The following is a 25,909-nucleotide window of genomic DNA, read 5'->3' as shown; positions in this document are numbered from 1 at the left end:
TGCGCCCCGCCACTCGCTCGTGCGCCTGGCATGTGACAGCCCTGAGCATCCATGGATCATTTCCCGTCGAGAGTGACAAGACTTCGAGGTCTGGGTACTTGGCGTAATTATGGCCAGCATCGCCGCGATTCCTGACGCCCGTTTCAATTGCTCCCGGCAGGGTTTCATTCTTTGCACCAGCTCGTGCCTTCATGCTGAACAGAGCACATCCGCCAATCTCGACGCTGAGTCGGACAACCGCGGGCGTCACTTGATTGACAATGACAAGCACAACATCACCCATTCAAGTCCGCACAGCCACTTCCATCACACATGGCCAGAAACCAACACCGCCATGTCCTGTGCTCGACAGCGTTGGACTTGAGGAGACCAGCCAATGCTGGTCTTAACCCGCAAGCCGGCTTGCAACCTGCTGCCAAGCGTCCGTCACAGACAATGCCTTCCACACTGCACATCCACATCGATAGAAAGCAGGCGCAGAAGTAGATTCTGACTCGATTGCACCTTATGCTGCCGACCATGCATCGTTCTTCATCTTATTTACATGCTTCTGTCCAATGGACAAAGGCTGGCGTCCTGCCCGAGCCGCTATTTCGGTTGGCATGGGCTATCCTGGAGGCGTGCCCTCGTTCCCAATACGCTCAAGCTCAGCAGTATATTTTGCGCCCGACACCTCATCTTTCATATCTTGGCAAGGGCTCTGATGGGCCTGCCGCAGACGTCGATGGGCCCGCAAACATGCTCATCGGTGCACGCGCTCCATACTGGTCATCATGGTCGTCTTCATGATGGGTCTCGGGAGTGGCCGATGACTCGCCCCGACTATCCTGACTATGTGCTGGCATTGCATCTTGATACGATGTCAGAATGGAAGCCGGCGGAGCCGATGGGCCAGCAGCTGCGGGCGAGTACGCGACAGGGTTGTGGCCCAGGGAGTATGGCGCGCTGGGCGCCAGAGCGGGCGGCGCAGAAGGCCCTGCTACGGTGGCCGCATACTCTTCTGGGACCTCCGGGGGCGCACTGGCCTCTTCCATCAAACGCCTTCGTTCAAGCTCTTGCTTGTCTTCGACGGCGCTTAGTGGTAGTGCGGCACTCAGATCTGCGAGTGACGGCGCAGAAGGCCCGTCATCGAACACGTCTTGACGTGAGCTCTGTCTTGAAAGCGGAGCGTGTGGAACGCTCAATGCCGTGCCAGATATTGTAGCCATTGGGGTTGCCTCGGCGTCCTCAAACGATGGTGCCACTGGCTGCGAAGGCCCGGCTTCCGAGCTGGGCAAGGCGGGACCTGGTTGACTCGGCAGCAGTCGCTGCTCTGCTCTTCGAGCCAGCTCCTTCTCAGATAAGCCGCTCTGCTCTAGTACCTCAGGCCTTGGAATGTAAACGGGAGTCTGCGGCTCCTCGGACAGATGCGCCACAGCTCGCGAAGTTGCAGCCGGTCCATACAGTTGCGCGGCTTCATCAGGAGGCCGATCGTATGAAGCTGTAGTGGACCGATGGTCTCTACTATAGGTCCGGGAGATGTCTGCCGCCGGCTGCTCATCAGCTTGCCAGAAATCAGGGTTCTCGTCTCCGTAATAATGACTATCGCCGTTTGTTGACGGCTGCTGGAGAGTCAAGGTAGGCCGTACAGCACTTTTACTCTTCCTGAGGCGAGAGCTGTCTGTGGTGCCAACGGTGATCTCCGTAGCCACAGAAATCACTCCCTTCTCACGCCTGAGGTGGTCTGTGTCAACAATGCTCCCCGCAAAGCCAGAGCTATTGTTATCATGGGCGTTGAGAGATGACGCGACGCCGCTGGAGTTGACGCCACCACTTCCTCCTATTCGTGAAGACTGCTGAGTAACAGCGGTCCCCGAGCCTGACAGCCTCCCTCCGAGATCGACCACAACCTCAACATAGTACCTGAAGCTAATCAAAGCACCAGGTACGCCCTTGATACTCGGAAACGCGTCTTCAGGAACCCGGACAGACGTGTTGATGGTTGCGGTCAGAGTTCTCGGATCAACGATCAGCGGATTGACCGTTTGGTACAGATCCTTGCGGAAAACGCTGCAAGAGCCGGCAGAGGACAGTGACAGCCCTCCGAGCCCAGTCTTGGACTTGGGGTAGTATTCGTCCCTCTCCAAGCGTTCTGAGTCTTCCTTGGAGAGATCTGCGAACATATGTATTGGCGGCGAATAGTCGACCCTGCCTTGCCGATATAGCGTGACAATGACACCATGCATGCTCTTCAGTCTCCGATTATGGTGGACGCGTATCCTAACGGGAACCACATCACCGGGTATCGATCCGCCTTTGAGCACTTCGATAGTGGCAGTAATTTCTCGGCCGTCCGCTGTTGATGCTTTGCTTCCAGGATTGGAGTCGCCGGTCGCATCGCCATTTCTGCCACTGCTATTGTTACTGACTGCGCTTTCCCCACTAAACTCGCTCTGAATATCGCTGTTCATCGGGCTGCGGTGGTGACTCCCAGTACTTTGTGATGATATCACATGATCGTCCGCGGGAGGGTTTGCTGGCGGATGTGGATTGTCATGGGCTCGAGTCGAGTCCATGTCTGACATGGCCTCGGATTCCTCAGGGACGGCAGGACTTATTCTGACAGCTGGTGTCGTGGCTGAAGTTGTTGTGCGCCTTCGCTTCGGTTTTCTCCGCATCGTTTGCATGACTACTCGCCTTTCTGTTGGTGCAGGGAATGAACCAACATCGACCTGTTCGATATACGACACTTTCGTCTCGCAAGTCGTGGTGGGGGTGATGGCCGTAGGTCGTGTAATCGTGGCTGTGAGTATGTACGCTATGGTACCGCGTTCGAACTGGAGACAGGTCAGTAAGCTCGACTGTAACCGTGGACTGGAAAAGGCATGGCGAAAAGCGTCGCGTACATCTATACTGCTGGGCAGCCCCTTCTCCGGGAAGACAAGGTCGAACTCGAACTCGAATCTCGAGGGCTGCAGCCTCCCTTCGCCGCAGAGAACCTGCTCATCCTTGAAGAGAGAAACATGTCCATTTCCATGGTATCTATAATTGCTCGATTCGTCCGCCGAAAATGTGCCTGGGTCTATGGGGGAAAGATGGGTCGCCGAGCTTGCGCTCTTGAACGCGCGCACGTGGCCATGGAGGGCTACTGTCAGGTGTGTTATGCGGAAAGGCTTGATGACTGACAGTACGACAAAGCCGCGAACGTGATCGCCGGCGCCGTACTTGCGGTGCGGCTCCTTGAGGCGGATGTGGAAGTCGGCAAGATTGCGCGTTCGTGATCTCAGGGGGGCTGCAAGGCGCGCAAAGAAGGAAGGCCGGGATGGCGCATCATCGACCGAAATGCTGGAGGCTCTCGTGCTATCGGAACCCATCTATTCCGGTATGTGTATCAGTCTCTCGCTCGACAGCAGGACTCGAGTGTTGACTGCGATCAGTCGCAATGCTGGCTTGCGCAAGGCCGGTGCGGCGGGGACGCGCCTAGCCGGTGAGCAGTGCTCGCTTGGAGCAGGTTGACGCGCAATCGACGCCACACCCTGGAAGTTGAAGTTCTTGAGAGACGAGCAAGGAATCTCAATTGCGCAAGTCGATTCTGGTGTCGGCAAGACCAAGACGACGGGTCGCGCAGACAGGGTAGGGATCGAAATGCGTATCTCTGCCACGTGCAGCTCGTTGTACGTGGTGGCCACTAAAGGTGGTCAGCAGCGAAAGTGGCGGGACTGCCGCCCTGTGGGCTGTTGTCGCTGGGGTTGAAACAGGGACTCGGAGTCGCGCGCGCGCAGGGCGCAGTGCACTTGGCTTGCCCGGTGCGCGCCAGCGAGGGTCGCGATAAATCGCGCGTTGCGGTGGATTGAGGCGACGACAACGACAACGGGATGCGTCCGGTCGGCGAGTTGGCAGTTGCGTGAGCGCAGCCCGAATGTCGGGTGTAGCATGCGCCAAGCTGTGGAGGTCTGGGCTTGGGCTTGGGCTTGGGCTTGGGCTGGGGCGCGGAATGCCAATGCCAAGGTCGTTCTTGGCTTCAACTCGTTCACTCCGGAACGGATCGGTGATTGGCGATTCTGATCAATCAGGTCAGGCCACAGTCCAAACTCGAGCGGCGCAAGTGTCTTGACGATGAGGCCTGGAATAGTGAGCAGTCCGTCGGTGTTGGTGTTCAATGTTGGGGCAGGGTCGAGTCGAGCGTCCACGCCACGAACGAGAGAAATGGGCACTCTGACGGGAAACAGGAAGTGGCGGCGCGTGATGGGCGGGGGAAAGGGGGGGGGGGCCTTTAGTTCTAAGATGGGCCTTCACCTGAGGAAGCTGCGACGCAATTGCAAGGTGCCTGCTCCGTGTCTCGCTGGCTGGCTGGCTGGCTGGCTGGCCCTGATCGTGCCGCAGCCACCTCATGACGCGGACGGGCTTATACTGCGCACCCGTGATGATTAATGATCGCAACCATCCCTTTCAAGCCGCGCTCCCACGGCTCAACGACGCCATGCACTTGATGGACGAAACACCTCGAGGACTAGGTACGACCACGAATCCCCAAAGGTGTCCCACCGGGCCGAGACCCTCCACGGCCTTCCAGGTTAACACGCAGGGACACTCCGTACGGGTGCTCCACTGTCAGATGGGGACTCGGAAAGCAGTTTGGTTCGTCGCTGGGCACGCTGGAGAACGATTCAGTATAAGTCCCCGAAGCTAGCCTGCCCCAAGCTCGCTAGTGTACCTGGGGCATTGAACTGAGACCGCCCTTGGACTGGAGGCCCGAATTGATACGTGCCCGTCCCGCGTGACGCAGGTGCCCAACTGCCAGTCCCTTTACAACTGCAGCCGTGATGGAGTGACTGCAGCTGGGCCGGTGGCTTAACCTCGCCTCAACGCCATGTTGGAGCAACCGGGGTTGTCTGCCAAGCGGCGCGGCCTCGGACCAGACCAGAGCAGAGAATCTTAAAAGTCCGGCGCAAGCATCACTCATTCGCTCATCCATCTTCTGTGGTGGTGGTGAGCACCAGGACGGGGACCTCGGATCAGCTCTTGCACCATGAGATTAGATGAGCGTCTGCAACCACTATCTGTCTATCTACTTGTGGGCGAGGCCAGCAGGGGTCTCGGTCGACTTGCCTGATGTGGACAAAGACCTGATTGCTTTTTCAGATTCTTCAGTATCTATAGCCGGGCGGTAAGAGACAACCCGCAAAGACAATACAGTGCATTGTCTTTAGTTTTTGACAGGTTGATCAGAGTAGCGTAGGTACCGCCCCTGGCCAGCGCGTCGAGCTGGATGAACGGCATCACTCACACGCAGGTGAGGAAGGCACACCAAGACAATTTGTTGTTACCCGGATGGACAGAGGGATCCAGACCCCAGCCTCAAAACGGTGTGCCAAGCTTCTCGATCCGCCCGCGGACCACAGGCTAAGCTTTGCATCACAAGACCGCCAAGACGCTCATCTGCTACTGATTAAGCCGTCTGGGCGGCCCTCGCTTGCATGCACAATGACGAATTATTCCTTCAGAGCCGCCTACCAAGGTTAACCACGGCCCCAGGGCGAGGGACGAGGAAACCTTACCTCCTCGACTGTGAGGGCGCGTCAGACTGTGGATTCGGCACATTCAGACACCATCACGGAGGGTGACAGCGTCGTGTTGACTTCATGGTTGTGATGAGGCTTTGTCATAATATAGTGGCTCTGATGGCGTCGTGCGTCCAGATAAACAATTTAATCAAACAAGAACTTCTTGAACACCGTCCCATGGATATCCACCGTACGCCAGGCTATGCTAACAACAAGCAACAAAGATGCACCATCAGTAACCCCAAATCTACTCCAAAGCTTCGCCGCTCAGAATGCTCCGCAGTATATCCGACCCAAGTCCGTCCACAGCTTGCTCCATATCCGCATCTCCTACGCAGCTGGCGACCTTTTTGTCATCAGCCAGCCCAACACTGGCCGCAAAGCTCTTTCTTCCTCTCTTGCTCGGCGTCTGCTGCAGAGCAAGAGATCCTGTCTTGCCATCGACAGCCGCTACCAATGATAGTGTCTCTAGGCTACCCATTACCTCACGGAACTCTGAGCTGGACAACGGGTGAAGTACAGAGTCCTGTCTGCAGAGCAGACAATAAGTATCATACAAAGTTTTAATGCTAGGGGCCGCACTCTGGCCCTTCGAAGGGGTGTTTGCAACGCTGCTGGAAAGCGCTGACCTGTTGCGCTTCTCGAGCGCAACGAGCGAACACAGCGCAGCCTTTTGCTGCAGGTTGAGGTTCTTGAGTCTTTGACTGGTGCCATTGCTGAATGCTGCAGCTGTGATCTTGTTGAGGTGCGCGATGCTGACACGCGGGGCGGTTTCAATCGTTAGGCTCTTGAGAGATGCTGTCATCAAGGCAGGGATGCTTTGTGTGGACTCTCGCTTTGAAGGTGATGAAGCATTTGGGTTCTCGCCCAGGACCTTTCGTGTCGGTGTGGCGAGCAGCATCTTCTCTCTGGCCTCGGCTTCGTGCTTCTGTTTGGTCTCTGCCTCAATCAAGTCAATGGCACGTCGGCAGATCTCGAAGGCCTTGCGCAGATCTCCGGTCTGGCTGGAAACTTTGCGAGAGCAGAGCTCGACAGCGGCTGGATGAATGAATGGCAAGGGGCTTCCTTGCGGGACGAGGCTGGCGAGACGCTTCGTGATGATGTTCTTGATTTGTGGCGCTGTGTATGGCAAGAATGGCAATAGCTCAGGCTTAAGGTTCCTCGACTTGAGGCGAGGAAGGAAGCGGTCCGTAAGATCCAAGGCATTGGCGATGCCGACAAGTGTGAGACGAGAGGCCTTTTGCATGGACCATTCAAAAAGTCGGTAGAGGCTTTCGAGATCGAGGGTGAGGATGTGGTCAATCTCGTCCAGAATGACAAGGAATACATCAGTCGACTTCTTGCGCGGCATGATGAGCTTCTGCAGTGCTGTCGCGGCATCCGAGTCGGCGGCCTCCACGTCACCATCGGCTGCGATCTGTTCCAACAACGTCTCATACAGGTCCTTCGACGACTTAATGCTCATGCAGTTGATGTAAATTTTCTTGGCGTGGGTCGCAGCAGTAGCTGCACTGGTCATCTCGTTGACCATTGCGCTCTTTCCCGTTCCTGGAGGCCCGCTGACGTAGATGCAGCCACTTGGGCTTGGCCCCGCGCACCGCTTGAGGAACGTTTGCAGCTGCTCCCGCTCCTCGTCACGCCCAATCATCTGGCCGGGGTCTGAACTTCGGGAGAAGAGCAGGCGAGCTTGGGAGTATACTGTCTGGATGCCCGAGGGAGTCGATGGCGTTTGAGGGGTCTGTCTTTTCGAGATCCGGCCAGCTGACATGACCCGGTGGCGCGGGGTGACGGGCACCTTGACAAGAACATCCTTAAAACGAGAGGCGCTGGGGGTGACGGGAGTGTATGGCGTAGTTGCCCGTGTCGTGGTGCAAGAGGCATCTTCTGTGATTTCCGAGCAGCTTGTCTCGGCGCTTGTGGCTTCAGGCTCGGCCGTGTCTTCTCTGATCGGGTCCAGATTCTCGTCATTGATCATCGCAGCGCGGCTGATGCGCTTCGATCGCTTCATAGGCGGCAAGGGCTCTGATGATGGGTGTTAGTCGCTACTGTCGTGAATCAGACCTCTTGCGGTTCCAACAGTCGGTCGCTCTTACCAAAGTCCTTGGCGGCTAGCGAGCTTCGCGTCCTCTTTCCAATTGTGGCGGCTGCCATGATGGCCGTTCTTCGAGATATCCTTACGCAAAAGATGGAACGAAATAAAAATCGATGCAAGGCTGGTGATAATGGAGTGGTGCAATGGGGTCAAGGAGAATCGACAGAAATCAAGAACCGAATGTGTTTATGCAGACGTTGAAATGACCTGGTCTGAGGCGCTGGGGCCGAGCTTTGGAGGGTTAAAGCACACCACTCCCTGCCTTGTGCTTAAGTGGCCCACTTTGCCCAGGCCACTTTACACGAGGAACCGCGTCCAAGGCGCGTCCCGGGCGTGTCGTCCTTGGAAGTCGCGGGTGGGCCTCTCTGGCGCGTGCGCGCAAATGGTGTCCCAGCCGTGGCGTGCATGGAGATTAGGTAAGCATAACGCACAGTACGAGGTATCCATAGTTCATCATACACTGTGGGGCGGAGGAGATAACCTTGGAAACCTAGACCTGAATCCAGCGGCCACTTCCGCTCATGGGGCGGCCGGACTGCACCGAGACTACAGCGACGAAGAGGCCAGGCCAAGCCATTCTGAAGAGGACCGCACGTCGCCACCTCAAGCGCGGTTCGCACGATGAGGGCCATGAACTTGTACATGCCCTCGTACAGCAGCTTTGGACAACCAGAGATAAACATGACTTGACTTGTGCGACTCTGCATCTCGTTTTACTCTCCACGGCTACTGCTCAAGCATCCCTGCCAACGCACAGATGGGTGAGAGATGTCCAGCACCATGGCCGAACACCAAGCGGCTTACAATAGCCGCATCGAGGAGCTCCGTTCCAAGGAGTTTCCCATGATTCAAGGTATGGTGTTCGTCTTTCCCAGAACCCACAGCTCATCAGGCTCACGTTTTCAAATCTCAGGCGATGTCTATCTCGACCATGCCGGGACCACTCTTTACCCCAAGTCGCTTATGGACTGCTTTGTGGCGGACATGACGACAAATCTGTACGGAAATCCGCATTCGGCTTCCATATCATCGCAAAGGTCTACAACCAGAATCGACGACATCCGCCTTGCCGCATTGCGCTTCTTTTCTGCAGACCCTGCCGATTTTGACCTGGTTTTTGTGGCAAATGCCACGGCTGGGATCAAGTTGGTTGCTGACGCCTTCCGGGCTGCACCAGAGGGTTTCCACTTCCTTTATCACCAGGCCAGTCATACAAGTGTAGTTGGAGTACGTGAAGAGGCGAAGACGAGTCGATGTCTTTCGAACCATGAGGCAACCACATGGGTGAGCGGGACAAGTTCGCAGAATGAAGCTGGACAGGGAGTGCCCACGCTCTTTGCATACCCGGCACAGTCGAACATGGACGGCCAGAAGTTCCCACTTGATTGGTCTACCAAAGCAAGACAGGTCGGCCGAGAAGCCGGTGGTCAGGTTTTCACCTTGTTGGATGCTGCGGCTCTGGTAGCCACATCTCCTCTCGACCTAGCGAACGTTGATGCAGCCCCTGACTTTTTGGTGCTCAGCTTCAACAAGGTCTTCGGGTTTCCAAACCTCGGCGCGCTCATCATACGCCGACAGGCATATCCGTGCTTCCAGCACCGAAAATATTTCGGTGGTGGAACAGTTGATATGGTGCTAAGCATCGGCGAGCAATGGCACAGCGTCAAGTCAACAAGACCCCACGAGGCTTTGGAGGATGGGACACTGCCTCTGCATAACATCTTGGCACTCGGCCATGCTGTAAGGTTACATCGCGAATTGTTCGGTCCCATGCAAGAAGTGGCGGCACATACGATGTTCCTGCGTCAGCACTTGTCGTCAAGGCTCTGTGCGTTACACCATACTGGCAGCGGACTTCCAGTCTGCACAATGTATTCTGGCGAAGATCCCGGCGATGGTACTTACCACGGACCAACACTTGCCTTCAACATCCGAGATGCGACAGGAGCCTGGGTCAGTACAGCAGAATTCGAGAAGCTAGCGGTCCTAAAACATTTCCATATCCGCACCGGTGGTCTCTGCAACCCTGGCGGTATTGCTGCAGCGTTACAGCTCCAGCCATGGGAGCTCAAACAGAACTTCTCAGAGGGCTTCCGCTGCGACAATGGCAATGACATCATGAAGGGAAAGCCGACTGGTGTCATTCGAGTCAGTCTCGGCGCCATGAGCACAATCTCAGACGTCGACCGTTTCGCGGATTTTGTTGAAGAGTTCTACGCAACAAGCAGTGACACGATTACACCGGGTTTAAGTGCTGCGACGCCCAAACTCTCGGGCCTATATGTCGACCATTTAGTAGTGTACCCCATCAAAAGCTGTGGAGGTTTCCGTGTTTCAGCAGAGACAACATGGGAGGTCAGACGAGAAGGGCTGGCCTGGGATCGAGAATGGTGCTTAGTGCATCTCGGGACTGGACAAGCATTAAGCCAGAAGCGGTACCCAAGGATGGCTCTCATCAAGCCATCCCTGGATCTGGTGCAAGGCAAGCTGAATATCACTTATGTGTGTCCTAAAAGCCCTAACGATGTCCGAGTTTTGTCGGTACCGCTTTCGACGGATGCGACTGCATTCAAGACAATCACTCCTGGCTGCGCTGCATCCTCTCGCGTGTGTGGGGAGAATGTCCTGGCGCGGATCTACGCCGCAGACGAGATCAATGATTTCTTCTCTGGAATTTTGGAGACGCCATGCGCTCTTGCACGCTTTCCTGCCGGCGGCGCTGGTCAAAGCATGCGCCATGCAAAAGCTCATCTACAAAAGCATCAACGATCAACTGCCCCCAAGGCTGCTTCTCAAGCAGGCGTGGACACACCTCCGGATTCGGATAACGAAGTTGACAAGCCAAAAATACTTCTCTCCAACGAAAGTCCGATCCTCGCCATCAGCCTGAAGAGCTTGGACGCCTTGAACAGCGAGATCGTGCGCAGTGGCAGGGGTTCGCCGGTATCAGCTGAAGTCTTCCGGGCCAACGTAGTGATTGGGCACAGCAGTAGCGACAAAACATCGTTCCTCCCTGCCTATGATGAAGACCACTGGTCGACCATTGCCATCGGCTCACACCGCTTTCGAATGATGGGATCCTGCCGGAGGTGTCACATGGTCTGCATCAATCAAAGTACAGCGGAGAAGACTGACGAGCCATTCATCACACTAACAAAAACGCGCAAGTTTGACGGCAAAGTGTTTTTCGGGACGCACATGTGCTGGACGCCGAGGCGTATGGACGACCCTCTACCCGCAAGGATACAGGTCGGTGAGGCGGTCATCGTAGATCCATGATGGGGATGACTTTCATGTAAATATCACTGTTACTCACTGCCATGAACTGTCACCCAAGAGATAGCAAGCGATTCGAGAAGATTAATCATCATGGCCTCATCATCAATGTCACGATCGACCAGCCCGTGTAATCGACTTCAACACCCACATCGCCAGACTGCATGTGGTACGTGTAGACTTCGTTGTTACAACATGGTATTCCACCAGGCTCTCCGTGGCTCCTGAGCCAGAAGCAGGCCAAATACCCTCGTCCCTCCTCATCTCTGACCAATGTGAGAACACCCATGAAAGAGCCGATTATGAAGCGTGCAAAAAGACGATTTGGAGGCCGACCTAGGGGCAATCATCCTCCTCGCCACTAAGTGCCTATCTGCTGCCTGCCCGCCTGGGAAACAAACGAATGGACGGTACCAGAGGCATTGAGCGTCGTCGTTTCAACTACCACTCACTCAGTCAACACCTGGAGCAAGACCAGACAAAATGACAGAATGACTGAAGTGAATGATGGGCACGAGCCAAAAAATATAGCGCGATCCAGACGGGACTCGAACCCGCAATCTTCAGAGTATCCAAATTGCATTGTGCATCTTTGTAGGTCGAGGTAGTCATGGTTTGCCAACCTCGTGAAGATGTCCACCGAAATCTGACGCCTTACCATTAGGCCACCGGACCGGTTTGCGGAGGGCAATATTATGTAATCCTCATCGCATGTAGTTGTATATATAGTGTGCATCTGGCGCGGGGAAGAAGGGAACCCTAGGAAACGCGACTGAACGATACCAATTCGTTCTTGACTTTGCTTGATGAGTGGTTACAGATATGGGTGCTATTCGAGCATGATATGTGTGTGTGGATATCCTGTGATCTTCCAGGGTCATGAGCCACTCAAGATCAGTCACAATACAATGAGCATGAATTGTTGAGCAAAAGAACCTCATCGAATTGTAAGGAGCACTACTGAAGTTGGCATTGTAACCTATGAAAACCCAACCATGCAGGGCGGACATGCACGACACCAGTGCCCAACCACAAGGCTGCCAGAAGCGTTGTGACCTGCATACATTGTCCGACAAAGTGATGATGCATGTTACTATGTATTGCTGATCGCAGTGCTGTTCACATCAATTCTCAGCCCGTATAGCAAATGCGTGGCTGCCATGATTAGCGGCCAAGACGAAGCGCAGACTCTGTACTCTGTGCAAGTCATGATGTTGTCACCAGTAAGTGCGAATCTCGGAGGAGGGGAAAACACCAGGAATCAAGCCACTCGTTCGGGATGATCCGCTGCAGGCAGATGCCGCATGCGGACAACAATGGATTTGCAAGGGCTGTAACTCCAAACAAGAGGGTCATGACAAAACCCGTCATGGCCGAACCCCGAGGATGAACCATGCCTGCTAATGCCAACTTGCACTTTTGCGCCACCGTGGTCCTCGAGGCGCCATCGCAACACGATGAGCCTGTCATTGGGGACGAGCGAAGTACGGAAATACTTGGGCTTGACCGCACCCGGACTGGCGGAGCAGATCATGCTGCATCATCGTGTGGTGATGCGCGATGCTTACGGCATGACAACCGACGCGGATCACTGCCTAGTGACTGCCCGGCCTGACGTGTCGCGTCCAGATGTTCCGAATCTGGCCGGAAGGGCTCGAGTGGCTGCTGTTGTCGCATGAGTCTGACGGCACCGGCGACGCAAATTGGTCAAGAGGTTGAGCAGCCCCGTCTAAGGGACGGAGCGGTGAGGGATTGGCGATGGCTGATTTGGCAACACGCGCATGGAAGATCCGCACTGCGCCAGCGAATGGCGGCTTCTTTTTTTCTGGACAATGTGGGTTTCTGAGCGCCAACCCGAACCCAGCCGCTTAGAACGTCCACTAGAACAGACAGAGGGGCGTGTCGATAATCATAACACCTGCGGCGCGTACAGCGATTCTGTGAGTAATTACATCTTCGTGGCGAAGGCAGGAGGCTTCGCTACGGCGTGGTCATTGGTGTTCCTTTGTGTAGAGAACTTTGCAAGCAATGGGCTAGGTGGGTGGCACCAGTGCTGGAGAGGTTGCGTTGCCAACTCGCCAACCTCCTGAGACAAGCCTGCGCGCACGTCGTTTCGACGGCCTAGTTGGACCCTCATTGGCAGCAGCTTTCACGATGGCAGGGAGCGGGGTGGCAATGTCTTGGTTTGCGGTCGCGTGCCCAGAAGGGATTCTGGAGAGAAACTGGAGCGGCCAGGCTGGTCGGTATGAGAGAGACCTTGAATACAGCTCGCCAGACTGTGAGGCAGGCCAGCCCTGTCATGACCACCATTGCCGCGACCCCTGCCTGGGGGCTAAGCTCGATCTCCATGGCGACGGACCAGGCAGCGGAGATGCTGGGGCAGTTGTCAATTTCGTGGACAGCCATGGTGGGGTAGACTACTACACCAAAATAAATGTCGCGGCCTTTTGTCGCGCTCTTCGAGCTTTTCGGTAGTCGAGTCTTGCGCAAACGAACGCACCGATGGATGCAGATTGTTTTCGGATTGGGTTGACGATGGAAAGCCCGCAGATGCGACGGGGGAAGACACGCTGGTCGCCTTGTGTCTATTGAGAGGGTGAAGCTAGCTCTTTGCCGAGTGCTGGACAGCAGGAAATGTCTGAAGAGGAAGGAGGGGCTGAGGCAGGGGCGAAACACACAAGACATGCAAGGCAGGCGGCCACCACCACCACCACAACAACACACCACCACTTGCACACCACACCACCATCCATGCATCTTCCTCGCCGTCGACCACCCCTCGCGATCAGGTACAAGCGGTTCAAGCGAGAAACGTGAGGAAACATTTTCCTCGTCCAGGCATCATCTCCGGCAAGAGTTGATGATTGTCCTCGAGCGAGGCTCTTCTTGCAACACAGCTCGTGGACAGCGAGAACTCCCATTTGGCCTTTGTGAGGCGGCGCAGACCGAGTTGCAGTGCATCCGTGAGCTGCGCACATGACCTCCCGGTTCTGCACCGTCAGGACACCACAAGAGACCAAGAGGCGTGTGATGAGCCGAGAAGCTTGAAGTCTGCCGGCCGACGCAGCCAATCAGCGGGCCGTGGGGGCCGATAGTTCCCAGCCTCCAACATTTCCCATGCTGTGGTGCCGGTGCACGCGCGAGACCACTTGGGAGGGCCTTCTTGAACTTGGGTATTGGGCGCCCAAGAACATGCGCCGTGGGTATTGTATTGGTACTTCGTGATTCTAGCGCCAAAGACGGCTCACGGTGACGCCCCATTTCTGAACACTTGACAGGCTGATCTGTCTTCGGTTTTCGCCTTGTGAACCGGCATGAAGGTTGCTAGGACCAGCCAGCGACGGGCCCCCCAGTTTGTCTGCCTGCCATGCGCCCATCATGCATCCACCCCTCCCACTTGGCCACGCTGGGCCCTGCCACGAGCCCGCCAGGGTCGCCCGCCCGTGTGAGGGTATCGTCCTGTATCCCTCCCGCCTTGCATTAGTTCCGACCTGCATCCCAAGGGAGGCTGTCGTCCTATATTGTTGTTCCTGCAAAGAAAAGACGTGTCTGGCGTAAAACATCTACACCTTGCTCTTCCAATCGGCTCAAACGTCGCCTCTGCATTCCCTGTTCGCCACGACCACTCGCCGCGACCCAGAGCGACTCGAAGACAGCACAGGCCGCCCAGGGCTGGCTACATGCAGCTCCAAGCAAGTCATCACCCGGCGCTGCCTCTGATACGCTTTTCTTTCCCTCCTGGCGCCTCCCTCTCATTGGGCTTTGCAAAATCTTCTTGCATGATCTCTGTTTCCTCCTTTTTTGCTCTCCTCTAGAACTCCCATCGTCCGATCCGACACCTGGTTGAGGTGGCGGTATCCTTTCGCAGCAAGTCGGTGGTTCACTCCGCCAATACCAACAGCTGCCGCACCGAGCCTGTCGCATCCCTCCCAGATGCCTTTGACTCTCTCAACAACTCGACTGCGCGACTGAGACACCCTGCACCCACGGCTCACGGGCTGTTGACTGGGCCTCCGAGCAGCAAGAGTCCCGTCCTCGCGTGAGCCAGCCCTGCTGCAACAATCGACACGTTGTTGCGTTCATGGTGGGCGCAGGCGAGGACGCCGTTTCGAGCTTTGACATCCCAGCATGGCTGCGGCCACGGTGCTGGGTTTTTGCCCATCCGGGCTAGGGAGCGGTTTTGGCTCCCCAGCGGTGCCCTCGCTGGCGGGCGCAACCGCCACTACATCGATCCGGTGGGAGGACCATGACTTGGGAACACGCCTAAACCTAATTGCTTCCACATGGCTTCGGCTGAGACACGACAATGGCCTTGTAAGTCGGGGTGGTTCTTCTTTTGGCTGTCTAATACTTCCCCCGTGTCCTGGCCACAATGGAGTGTGCCTGTCGGCTGCGCACTGCGCGGTGGTGGACGATGGGGCTGCTGCATTCCTGCCAGCGGCCAGCCTCCTTTTTGTCACTCACTGGCCCCTCTAAGGGCCCATGCAAGCTAACACTGCCATTCGTCTGACCAGGCCACCACTACCACCACCACCACCCCCCGATCCCGTCACCCACCACAAAACGCCTGCCTGAAGGTTGCACCTCGTCCGCTTGTGCTCCCGGACGCAACGCCGCGGCGGTCACGACGGTTGCCCACGCCATGCGAAGCCGAGCCCTCGGTGCGCGAAGCGCCTCTCGACCCCTCAACCACTGGTGACGTCGTCCGCCCACGCGACCCCTCTGATCATCACCAGCCACCCCCAACGTCCACCCGTCGCGAACAACAATCAAGCACATCGAAGTCCTTGTTTGCCGACCCTACCATGGATTTTGGCATTGACTTCGGTTCGAACCAGGGCTTTATGCAGCACGCCAAGAAGAACAACAAGAAGAAGCCTGCTGCGGGAGCCCCTGAACCCGAAAAGAAGAACGATGGCAATGGCGGCGCCGGTGGTAACAACAACACTGGTGGCAACGGCGGCGATGCAAACGGCGATTGCGGCAAGACCGGCACCGGCGGAGGTACTGGTGATGGCAACAACGACCCCTGGGGAAGCCTGGGCTCAGCCAGCAAGTCAAAACAAGAGGACCTCCTAGCCGGCAGCAGTACCTTCGATGCATTCCAGGAAATCAAGCTGGACGATACGGCACCGACGTTGGACCTTAATTTTGGTACAGTCGGCAGTGGATCCGGCTGGGGTGGCACTGGTTCCGGCGGTGCCGGCGGCGCCGGCTCATCGTGGGACTGGGCAGGCACCAAGCCCGGCGGCAAACCCGGCGATAAGAAAGACGACCCAGCAGCGGGGGATAATCCATGGAGCATCGACAGGCCGAAGCCAAAGAAGAAGACAACCACGGGTTTCGGATTCGGGTCGTTCGACGAAGAGGAGGCGGACGACAAGGGCAAGAAGGACGATTTCGACTTTGGCTTCTCATCATCGGCGAAGAAGACAGCCAAGGCTGATGCTTTTGGCTGGGGTGACTCCAAAGACATCCAGAACAAACCTGACCCGCTAGGCGAGTCTGGGGATACCTGGGGCACATGGGGAGCCGCCGGTGCGAATGCGAATGCGAAGAAGCCTAAGCAAGACGACGACTTCTGGGCAGCCTTCGGGGACGACAAGGACAAGAAGAAGAACAGTCTGCTTGACGAGGGCGCACCCAATCCACCAACCGAGTCACAAACGTCACAACCCGCCCAATCTGGGGCCGCCGCGGGATGGAGTTTTTGGGGTCTTACGAAAAAGGTCACCAAGAAGGAGGCCCCTGCTGCGGCTGCTCCTCCTCCGCCGGAGCCGGCTGCGGACCAGTCTGCGGATGATTGGATGAACTGGGGCTCGAAAGCAAAGAAGATGGTCAACAAAACCTCGGCACTTCTCGACCTTGGCAGAGATTCCGAGCCACCGCCAGCAGCGCCAGACCCGCCGGCAGGCGGCGGCGGCGATGACTTCTGGAGTGCATTTGGCACAAAGGATCCGAGAAAGCCCGCCGCGGATGACTTCCTTGATCCCGCGTCCAGAGAAGCTGACGCTTGGGGCCTACCTGGTCCTCCGAATGGTGGCAACAACGAATGGGCCGCCCCGGGAGCACAGGCGCCGGAAACGCTTGATCCTGCCGCGCAGGCTGCCAAGGAGAAGCTTGCGGCCGAAATCGCCGCGGAGGAGGAGGAGCTCGCCCAGCTTGAAAAGAAACGCAAGATCAAGAAAAACAAGCTGCTGAAGAAGGATCAGACGCGCTACGACGAATTAATACAAAGAGCCGAAACACGCGCAGCAGAGAAAGCCGCCTCCGATGCAGCCGCTGCTGAAGCTGCAGAAGCTGCGCAGGCCGCAGCCAAGGCGGCCGAGGAGGCAGCCGCCGCGGAGGCACAAGCTGCTCGTGAGGCGGAAGAAGTTGCAGCAGCCGCGGCGGCTAAGGCAGCTGACGAGGCGTCTGCCCAGGCAGCTGCGGAGGAGACCGAGCTCAAAGCCCTCGAAACGAAGAAGGACATAAAAAAAAAGCTCCTCAAGAAGGAACAATCACGGTTCGACGAGCTTAAAGAGCGTGTCGCTCGCAGAGCAGAGCAGAAGGCGGCAGCCCAGGCGGAGGCTGATGCTGCTGTGGCTGCTGCGACTGCAGCCGAGAGCGCACCAGAACCAGTTCCCGAAGCGCCGTCTCCCCCCGCAGCAGAGGTCGAACAACCTCCAGAAGAAGATCCTGCTGTTCAAGCCGAGGAGCTGGAGATTTCGCAACTCGAAGCCAAGAAGCTTTCCAGAGGCGGCAAGCTTCTGAAGAAAGATCAGGCTCGTCTGACAGATCTGCAAACCCGTTCTGATGCGCGGGCTGCCGATAAAGCAGCAGCAGAGGCAGCTGCCGCAGAAGTGGCGGCGGCAGCTGCAGCTGCAGCTCAGGCCGAGGCCGATGCACAAGCTGCTGCCGATGCTGCCGCAGCAGCAGCCGCCGCAGTGCCCGAACCAGCTATCGTTGATCCCGCTATCGAAGCAGAGCAGAAGGAGATCGAAGAGCTGGAAGCCAAGAAGACGAAGCGCGGCGGGAAGCTCCTCAAGAAGGACCAGGCACGGCTGACAGAATTGCTAGACAACGCAGCACGCCGAGCGGCGGACGAGGCTGCGGCCGAGGAGGCCAAAGCGGCGGCAGCAGCCGCTGCGGAGGCGGCCCAACCTGAACCTGAACCTGAGCCTGTACCAGAACCCGCGCCAGATCCTCCGGCCGAGCCCGAGCCAGATCCAGCCATCGCAGCGGAGGAGGCCGAAATTGCGGAATTAGAGGCGAAGAAAGTCAAGCGGATGGGCAGGCTGCTCAAGCGAGATCAAGCAAGACTCGACGAACTCATCGCAAATGCAGAATGTCGCGCCATGAATGCTGCAGCGGCCGCAGAAGCATTAAGGGCAGCTGCAGCTGTGGATTCGGAGCCCTTAATCGACGTCGTCTCTCCTGAGCCAGAGCCTCAAGTCGATGCAGAGCTAGAAGCCTTAATCGCTGAAGAGACCAAAGAACTTGCTACGTTAGAAGCAAAACTTGTCAAAAAGGGCCGACTACTGAAGACAGACCAAGCGCGGTACGACGAACTCAGCGAGAAGGCCAGCAAGCGTGCAGAGGAGGCTGCAGCTGCCGCCGCCGCTGCCGTAGTCCCTGAACCCGAGCCAGCTGTCGAAGAGCCTGCCCAAGAAACCGTTGCCCCGGTGGACGATGCACTCGCTGCTGAAATTTTGGAACAAGAGGCTGAGCTTGCTGCACTAGAAGCCAAGAAGGAGCGGAAAGGCAAGCTTGGCCGGACGGACTCGGCCAGATACGAGGAGCTGCAGGAGAAGGCTGCCCAACGCGCCAAGGACAAAGCCGCGGAGGAGGATGCTGCAGCTGCTGCAGCCGCAGCCTCAGCTGCAGAACCCGAACCCGAACCTGCCGTCGCTCCAGAAGATCCTGCTAGGTCAGAAGCCGACAGCATTGCGGCTGTTGAGGAGGCTGAGCTTGCCGATCTCGAGGCCAAAAAGCTCAAGAGAGGCAAGCTAGGGAAGACCGACAAGGCTCGCTACGATGAGCTTGTCAAGAACGCTAGCCTCAGAGCAGAGGAGAAGGCAGCTCAAGAAATAGCCGCCGCAGAAGCTGCTGCCGCCGAGCCCGAGCCCGAGCCTGAGCCCGAGCCGGAACCTGCTGAAGAAGTCGATGAGGAGCTTGCCGCTGAACTTGCCGAGCTCGAACAATTGAGTAACAAGCTAGCGCTCAAGGGCAAGCTCGGAAAGACTGACCGGGCACGCCATAATGAGCTGCTAGACCGAGCTGAGCAGCGCGAAAAGGATAAGGCGGCTGCAGCCGTGGAACAAGAGGCGGAACCCGAACCTGAGCCGGAACCTGCTCCTGAGCCAGAAATCGACCCAGCTCTTGCGGCTCAGATCGAAGCAGAAGAAGCTGAACTAGCCGACTTGATAGCAAAGAAGGAACGGCGCGGCAAGCTTGGAAAGACCGATACTTCACGTCTTGAGGAACTGCAGGCACTCGTCGACCAGCGTGCAGCCGATAAGGCTATCCGAGATGCCGCCTCTGCTGCTTCTCCTACAACCGAGCCAGAGCCTGATTCAATAGCAGATGCCGAGCCTGAAACAGAGCCTGTACCCATCGATCCAGTCGACGAAGCTGCAGCACAGGAGGAAGCCGAATTCGCGGCTCTCGACGCAAAGTTCAAGTCGAAAGGCAAGCTCGGCAAGACTGATAGGGCTCGGCATACGGAACTCATGGAAAGAGTCGAGCAGCGTGCCGCTGACAAAGCTGCCGCAGAGGCTGCTGCCGCGGAAGCCGCCGCCGCTGAACAAGCCGCTGCAGAGGCGGCGGCCGCCGAAGAAGCTGCAGCAGCAGAGGCTAGAGCGGCTGAAGAGCTCGCGGCCACAATATTCCTGGAGGAAGAGGAAATGTCTGCCCTGCAGGCCAAGCTGACCAAGAAGGGCAAGCTGGGAAAGACTGATAAAGCCCGCCTGGAGGAGCTCATGGAAAATGCCAAAGTGCGTGCGGAAGAAGCAGCAGCGAAGGAGGCAGCCGCCGCGGACGAGAGTGCTGCCGCTGCCGTCGACGAGGAGGTACCTGCAGACGACCCCGAGCCGGAGCTTGAAGCCTCCCCTTCATCCATCGCTGCCGAAGAGGCTTTACTTGAAGCCGCTGCCGAAGATGAAGAGCGTGAAGGTCTTGAGGCAAAGCTGATAAGGAAAGGTAAGCTTGGCAAGACCGACCGCGCGAGGCTAGACGAATTGAAAGAGCGCCATCAACAACGTCTCGACGAGGCTGCTGCAGCTGAAGCCGCTGCACCGGAAGCAGAAGCCGATGCCGCAGAAGATCTCCCACCTGCTCCGGAGCCTATAGTGGAGGACGTAGACGCGGACTTGGCCGCCGAGATTGCTGCCGAAGAGGTCGAGCTGAAGGTGCTCGAGGCGAAACTTGGCATCAAGGGCAAGCTGGGCAAGACCGACAGAGCAAGGCATACGGAACTTCTCGACCGGGCCGAACAACGCGCCGCCGCACAGGCCGCGAGGGCTGCAGCTGCAGAAGAAGCTATATTTGAAGATCCAGAGCCGGCGCCAGAAGCCGATGTCGAGGCTGAAGACGCTATCGAAGACGGTGTTGGCGCTGAGATTGCTGCCGAGGAGGCCGAGCTGGGTGCACTTGAAGCCAAGCTTGCAACCAGGGGCAAACTTGGGAAGACAGACCGAGCCCGGCACACAGAACTTACAGATCGCGCAGCTAAGCGAGCCGAGGAGAAGGAGGCTGCTGAGGCCGCCGCTGCGGAGGCCGCCGCCGCAGAAGCAGCTGCAGCAGAAGCGGCAGCAGCAGAAGCAGCGGCCCAGGAAGCCGCTGCGGCCGAAGCGGCGGCGGCGGCAGAGATAGCAGCTGAAGAGGCCGAGCTTGAGGAACTCAATGCTAAGCTGAAGAAGAAGGGCAAGCTGCTCAAGACCGACCGAACTCGTCATGCTGAGTTGACTGAGCGAGCAGAAAAGCGCGCTGAACAGGCAGCTGCCGCGCTGGCTGCCGCAGAGGCCGCAGAGGCTGCAGAGGCCGCTCCAGAACCTGAGCAGGAGGAGTTGCCAGAGGCTACGCCTGAAGCCGCTCCCGAACCCGACGATGTGGTTGCCGACGCACTTGCCCAGGAAATTGCTGAAGAGACGGCCGAGCTTGAAGCCCTCGAGGCAAAATTGCAGAAGAAGGGCAAGCTAATGAAGACGGACCGACTTCGACACGCCGAACTCCTCGAACGAGCAGAACAGCGCGCCAAGGATGCTGCCCAGAAAGAGGCTGCTGCATCAGAACCTGCACCCGAGCCTGAAGCGGAGGCGGAACCGGCGGCCGAACCTGAAGAAATCCTAGCGGAAGAACCTGTTGATCCCGACGTCGCAGCCGAGATTGCGGAGCTCGACGCGCTTCAGGCGAAGTTGGAACTCAAGGGCAAACTGGGCAAAACCGACAGAGCCAGGCACGCAGAGCTTACCGACAGAGCAAATGAGAGGGCTGAGGCTGCTGCGGCGGCAGCTGCAGCAGCAGCTGCACCTGAGGTGTCCGCAGACGTCGAGGCAGCACCCGAGGTGGACGACGACATCGACGCCGATGGTGACCTAGATTACGAGACTTCTGCTGAGGAGTTTGCCGATGCTGAAGAGTTCGCGGAGGACCCGGTTGCTGAAGAGGAGAAAGCCGAGCTTGCTGCTCTCGATGCCAAAAAGGCTAGGAAGGGCAAGCTTGGCAAGTCCGACACTAAGCGACACGCAGAACTTACCGAACGCATCGAGCAGCGTGCTAAAAGGGCGGCGCCTGACGACCCTGCACCTGCAGAGGAGCCGTCTCTAGAACCTGAGGCTGAAGAAGAGCCGGCCCCTCCAGCGGACTCGGACCCTGTGGCAGAAGCTGAAGCTGCCGAGCTGGCTGCCCTCGACGCCAAGCGGGAGAAGAAGGGCAAGCTCGGTAGATCTGATCGCGAGCGCTATGCCGAGCTCGTCGAAAACGCGCGCCTTCGGGCCGAACGACCAGCCTCTGGAGATGCTACCGCTGATCCTGATGCTGAAGCTGAAGCAGAACCTACGCCAGAGGAGGAGCCTGCGCCAGAATTACCAGTCGACCCAGAAGCTGAGGCCGAAGCTGCCGAGCTGGCAGCCCTTGACGCCAAGCGGGAGAGAAAGGGGAAGCTCGGGAGATCAGATAGGGAGCGCTACGCGGAGCTCGTCGAGAATGCCCGTCTTAGGGCACAAAAACAAGCAGCAGCTGAGAGTCCAGCCGACCTCGAACCTGAGGTTGACGCTGTGGCTGACGTTGACGCAACAGAAGAGCCACCTGCTGAGCCTGAGCCTGAGCCTGAACTCGAGCCCGAGCCTGAGCCCGAGCCTGAGCCGGAACCCGAAGAAGAGGAAGACACGGAAGCAGCTCTCGAGGCCCTCGACCAGGCTGAAAGAGAAGAAGTCGCAGCATTGGAAGTCAAGAGAGAGAAACGATTCGGCAAGCTACTCAAGACAGATCGCTTACGGCACGAGGAGCTTACTGCGAACATCGCTAGACGCGCCGAAGAAAAGGCCGCCAAAGAGGCTGCTGCCCAGGCTGCCCGTGAGGCCGAGGAGCAAGCAGCGGCAGAGGCCGCGGCAGCTGCGGAGCAGGCCGCGGCTGAAGCAGCGGCTGCTGAGGAAGCCCGCGCTGAAGAAGCTCGCTTGGCTGAGATTGCTGCTCAGGAGGAGGAACTTGGTGCGCTCAAAGCCAAGCTCGATCGCAAGGGCAAGCTTGGTAAAAGTGATAAGAAGCGCTACGAGGAACTCCTCGAGCTGGCCAAACAGCGTGCACCTGAGGCACCTGCAGACCCCGAGGAAGAAGCAGACGGCGACGACGAGCCCGCCGACGACCAGGCTGCGGCCGTTGCTGCCGAAGCCGAAGCTCGAGCCATTCGTGAAGCTGAAGAGCAAGCAGAGCGTGAGCGACAAGAGCGCAAGAGCAAGAAGTCGCGATCAAAAGACAAGGGTAAGTCGGATATTCCTATTTTCAGATTTATGATTTCCCCGATCTTCTAGTTTGCACCAAGGGCTATCTAGGACGGATGCGACTAGTCCCAGCTAGGCTCAAGTGAGCTGTGCTTGGAGCTCAAGGGGATGCAAGCTTCCCCGCGGGCTGCCAAGCATGCAATGCACTAGGCGTTCGTCCGTTGGTCGACTCATCCGAGATGGCTGTGAACCCCTGCAAGGTCAAGCTTGACTGGCCCTGTTACAGTATAGATCCTGCTGAGTCACTGGGAAGGGCATCACCTGTCATCATCATGCATGCAACCACTTGGCGGACATGCCACCAATGTGCCGCGTATCGAAGCTGACCATGCACACACACGCACCATGCAGACCTGCTGCCTGCCGTACCACCACCGCCACCGGCCGCCCCGGATGCGCCCCCGCAGCTTTCTGAGAAGGAAAAGAGAAGACTTAAGAAGAAGGGCAAGCTTGCCGAGCCCGGGGCTGATGCAGACTTCCCCCCCAATTCCGACGACTCACCCACGCAAGCTACTCGTCGTGGTTCCGACATCCCAGGCAGTTTCCCAATGGAAGGAGATGAGAATGAGATCGTAGAGATCATCGATGTCTCGCCCGAGAAGAAGAAGTCCAGGAAAAGCAAGAAGTCTCGTGCGACTGAAGTCGAAGACGATGGAGGTCCGCCTGCTCCCCCGGAGGTCCCCATGGCACCGCCTGCCGTGCCCGATGCACCTCCGACTCCACCTCACGAACACAAGTCTTCCAGAAGAGAGCGGCCCAAGATCAACCGGGATGGTGGCTCCTCTTGGGGAGCGTGGTCTGCTGCCGCCCCGCCTCCTCGCAAGTCTGAGAGAGAGCGCTCGTCCAAGATTCGCTCACCCGAGAAGAGATCAAGCAGGAGAGAGGCCGACGACATCTCGCCTCGCGAATCCGGATCAGACGAGAGACGCGACAAGACCAGTTCTCCGTCCAAGAGCCGGATGGGCAATCTCCTGAAGAGCACGCCTCCGCTTTCACGGACAATGTCCTCCCGCGACGAGCGCGGGAGCCGTCGCAAGTCGACTTCCAATCGCGCGTCCCACGAGATGTCTGGGGGTCTCATGTCCCCGCCACCAGAGGAATTGCCTCCGATGACGTCCAAGGCAGCCAAGATCCTAGGCATTGGCTCAAGCTCAAAGCGCCGCAGCTCGCGCACGCAAGACATGGAGGCTGATGATATGGCGGTCGTCGACCCCGTGGACGCCGAGCCCCCGCGGGAGAAGTCTTCGCGAAGACGTTCACGCGTCATGCCGGAGGATGATGGTGCTGTTTTTGTCGATGCCCCTGATTTAGGCGCGCCCCCTCCCCTCAAGAAATCAGGGTCCAGCAGCGCACGCAAGGCCGCAGCCCTAGCAGCTGGGGCGTTTGGCGGCATGATGTCTGCCCCCAAATCTGATATGCGTGCAGACCTCCGCCGTCGCAGCAACACATTGACCACAGACGACGAGAGCCGCCCAGACAAGAGATCACGTCATGTCCGTTCCTCGAGGGAGAGCGAAACCATGGCTGCGGCGGAGACCGACGCCGAGAGGGAGGCCCGCCGTGCCGCACGGCGTGCGAGAAGAGCCGAGGAGGCTGGTGTTGACGAGGATGCGCGCCGTGCGGAGAAAGAGTCGCGGCGCGACAAGCGCAAGAAGGAGGCCGAAGAGGCCGAGGCCCGTCGCGCTGAGGAGAGAGAAGCACGACGGGCAGCGCGCAAAGCCGCCCGGGCTGCCGAAGACGACAGTGCGGCAGCCAAGGATGCTGAGCGCGAAGAGCGCCGTCGCTTACGCAGGCTCGAGAAGGAGAACGCGGCGAGGGCGGCGGAGGAGGCCGAGGCTGAAGCACGCCGCGCGCGACGCGAGGAGAAGCGCCGCTCGCGTGTTGTCGGAGAGGACGAGGACGAGGACGAGGAGCGGCGACGCCGGCGTGAGCTCCGCCGCGCGGAGAAGGAAGGTCGCGTGCGAGCATCCGCACCACCCGTCATGGACGAGTACGTCTACACGGTTCCCGACGCACCGCCAGTGATGCCGCCGCCACCACAGCGCAGAAGCAGCACCAAGCAGCAACGCCCGCCCGCGTGGCCGCACTCGGGCACGAGCTCGTGGGTCAAGGAGCACTCGGATGCTGGTCCACCTCCCGAAGATGGCGCGCCCTCACAGACGGACGCGCCTCCTGTCACTGATGACGAGGAAGCCAGACGGGCTGCACGCCGTGCTCGCCGTCGTGGCGGAGAGAAGAGCTATGCCGGCGACATGTCCGAGGCCGATGATCAGCGCAGACGTCGCGCACGTCGCGAAGAGCGCGAGCGGCGCAGCGACCGTAACCGCTTTGGTTCTGAGGGCAGCGGCGAGAAGCAACAGCGCGAGTCTGTCTACGCCGAGCCGGTGTCATCAGGACGGAGTAGCTGGTGGAAGAAGCTCAGAGGCTCCTGAGCTTGATCTGATGAATGAGGAGGACGAAAGCGAAGGAACCCACAAAGAAGAAGCACGATAAAGGCAAAGGACACGATGAGGATACAGAGAAAGTCTGTTGAACAGGCTTCCTCTCTCCCTCCAAGAGAATGAAACGAGCCGTCACGAGAATGAGTATGAGACATGAATCGGAAACAGCGCGCAAATACCAAGCATGGCTTTACAGTTTTCGCCCCAGCACTTAGTGGCAACCCCCCCTCCGGGAGCAGAGCACGGGGCATCACCATCCGTCTTCATTGGCTTAGCGAATCATTGCATTGGATAATTCGATTGTGTGTGTTGTGTGTCTATTTGTACCTGAGCGGAGCGAACTTGGATTGACATTTTGCAACATGGTTGCTCACAGTGGTTTCTGCGTGCCTTAGACTAGCGTTATTGAAAAATATGAAGTTTCTGATATTCTGATAATAAGTGCTGGACCCCAACTCCGTCAATGCAATCCCGTGAAGTCTTCGTGAACATTATCGATCAGTTGCAGCCTTGGTATATCTCAAGTCCAGGTGTTTGCTCCTACCTAAGTCGGTATCAATGTTCATGATGATAGTGGTG

At 57.8% G+C, this 25,909-nt stretch overlaps 4 protein-coding genes and 1 non-coding gene across 5 annotated transcripts; 2 read left to right on the top strand and 3 right to left on the bottom strand.

Moving 5' to 3' along the window:
- Positions 1–421: 421 nt before the first annotated feature.
- Positions 422–3,515, bottom strand: B0I36DRAFT_84744 (uncharacterized protein). Its single transcript, XM_046163450.1, has 2 exons — positions 2,886–3,515; positions 422–2,816 (listed from the first exon to the last, which is right to left on the bottom strand). Exons 1-2 carry the CDS (start codon positions 3,351–3,353, stop codon positions 675–677), a joined length of 2,610 nt encoding a protein of 869 aa, XP_046014938.1. The 5' UTR covers positions 3,354–3,515; the 3' UTR covers positions 422–674.
- Positions 3,516–5,617: 2,102 nt separating this feature from the next.
- Positions 5,618–7,848, bottom strand: B0I36DRAFT_263879 (P-loop containing nucleoside triphosphate hydrolase protein). Its single transcript, XM_046151173.1, has 2 exons — positions 7,637–7,848; positions 5,618–7,565 (listed from the first exon to the last, which is right to left on the bottom strand). Exons 1-2 carry the CDS (start codon positions 7,692–7,694, stop codon positions 5,791–5,793), a joined length of 1,833 nt encoding a protein of 610 aa, XP_046014937.1. The 5' UTR covers positions 7,695–7,848; the 3' UTR covers positions 5,618–5,790.
- Positions 7,849–8,160: 312 nt separating this feature from the next.
- B0I36DRAFT_317074 (MOSC N-terminal beta barrel domain-containing protein) lies at positions 8,161–11,039 on the top strand. The gene is made up of 2 exons (XM_046153113.1): positions 8,161–8,488; positions 8,549–11,039. Exons 1-2 carry the CDS (start codon positions 8,404–8,406, stop codon positions 10,912–10,914), a joined length of 2,451 nt encoding a protein of 816 aa, XP_046014936.1. The 5' UTR covers positions 8,161–8,403; the 3' UTR covers positions 10,915–11,039.
- A 405-nt stretch (positions 11,040–11,444) lies between these two features.
- Positions 11,445–11,586, bottom strand: B0I36DRAFT_t51. Its single transcript has one exon. It is a non-coding gene; the product is annotated as a tRNA-Arg (tRNA).
- Positions 11,587–15,716: 4,130 nt separating this feature from the next.
- On the top strand, positions 15,717–25,321 carry B0I36DRAFT_360311 (uncharacterized protein; the record flags this gene model as incomplete). Its single annotated transcript, XM_046158283.1, has 2 exons — positions 15,717–22,869; positions 23,241–25,321. The coding sequence occupies 2 exons, from the start codon at positions 15,717–15,719 to the stop codon at positions 25,319–25,321; spliced, it is 9,234 nt and encodes a 3,077-aa protein (XP_046014935.1).
- Between the last annotated feature and the right edge of the window lie 588 nt (positions 25,322–25,909).

The sequence above is a fragment of the Microdochium trichocladiopsis genome, assembly GCF_020744255.1.
Source record: "Microdochium trichocladiopsis strain MPI-CAGE-CH-0230 chromosome Unknown B0I36scaffold_3, whole genome shotgun sequence".
Lineage (NCBI taxonomy): Eukaryota > Fungi > Ascomycota > Sordariomycetes > Xylariales > Microdochiaceae > Microdochium > Microdochium trichocladiopsis.
This window is presented reverse-complemented; position numbering and strand designations above follow the sequence as displayed.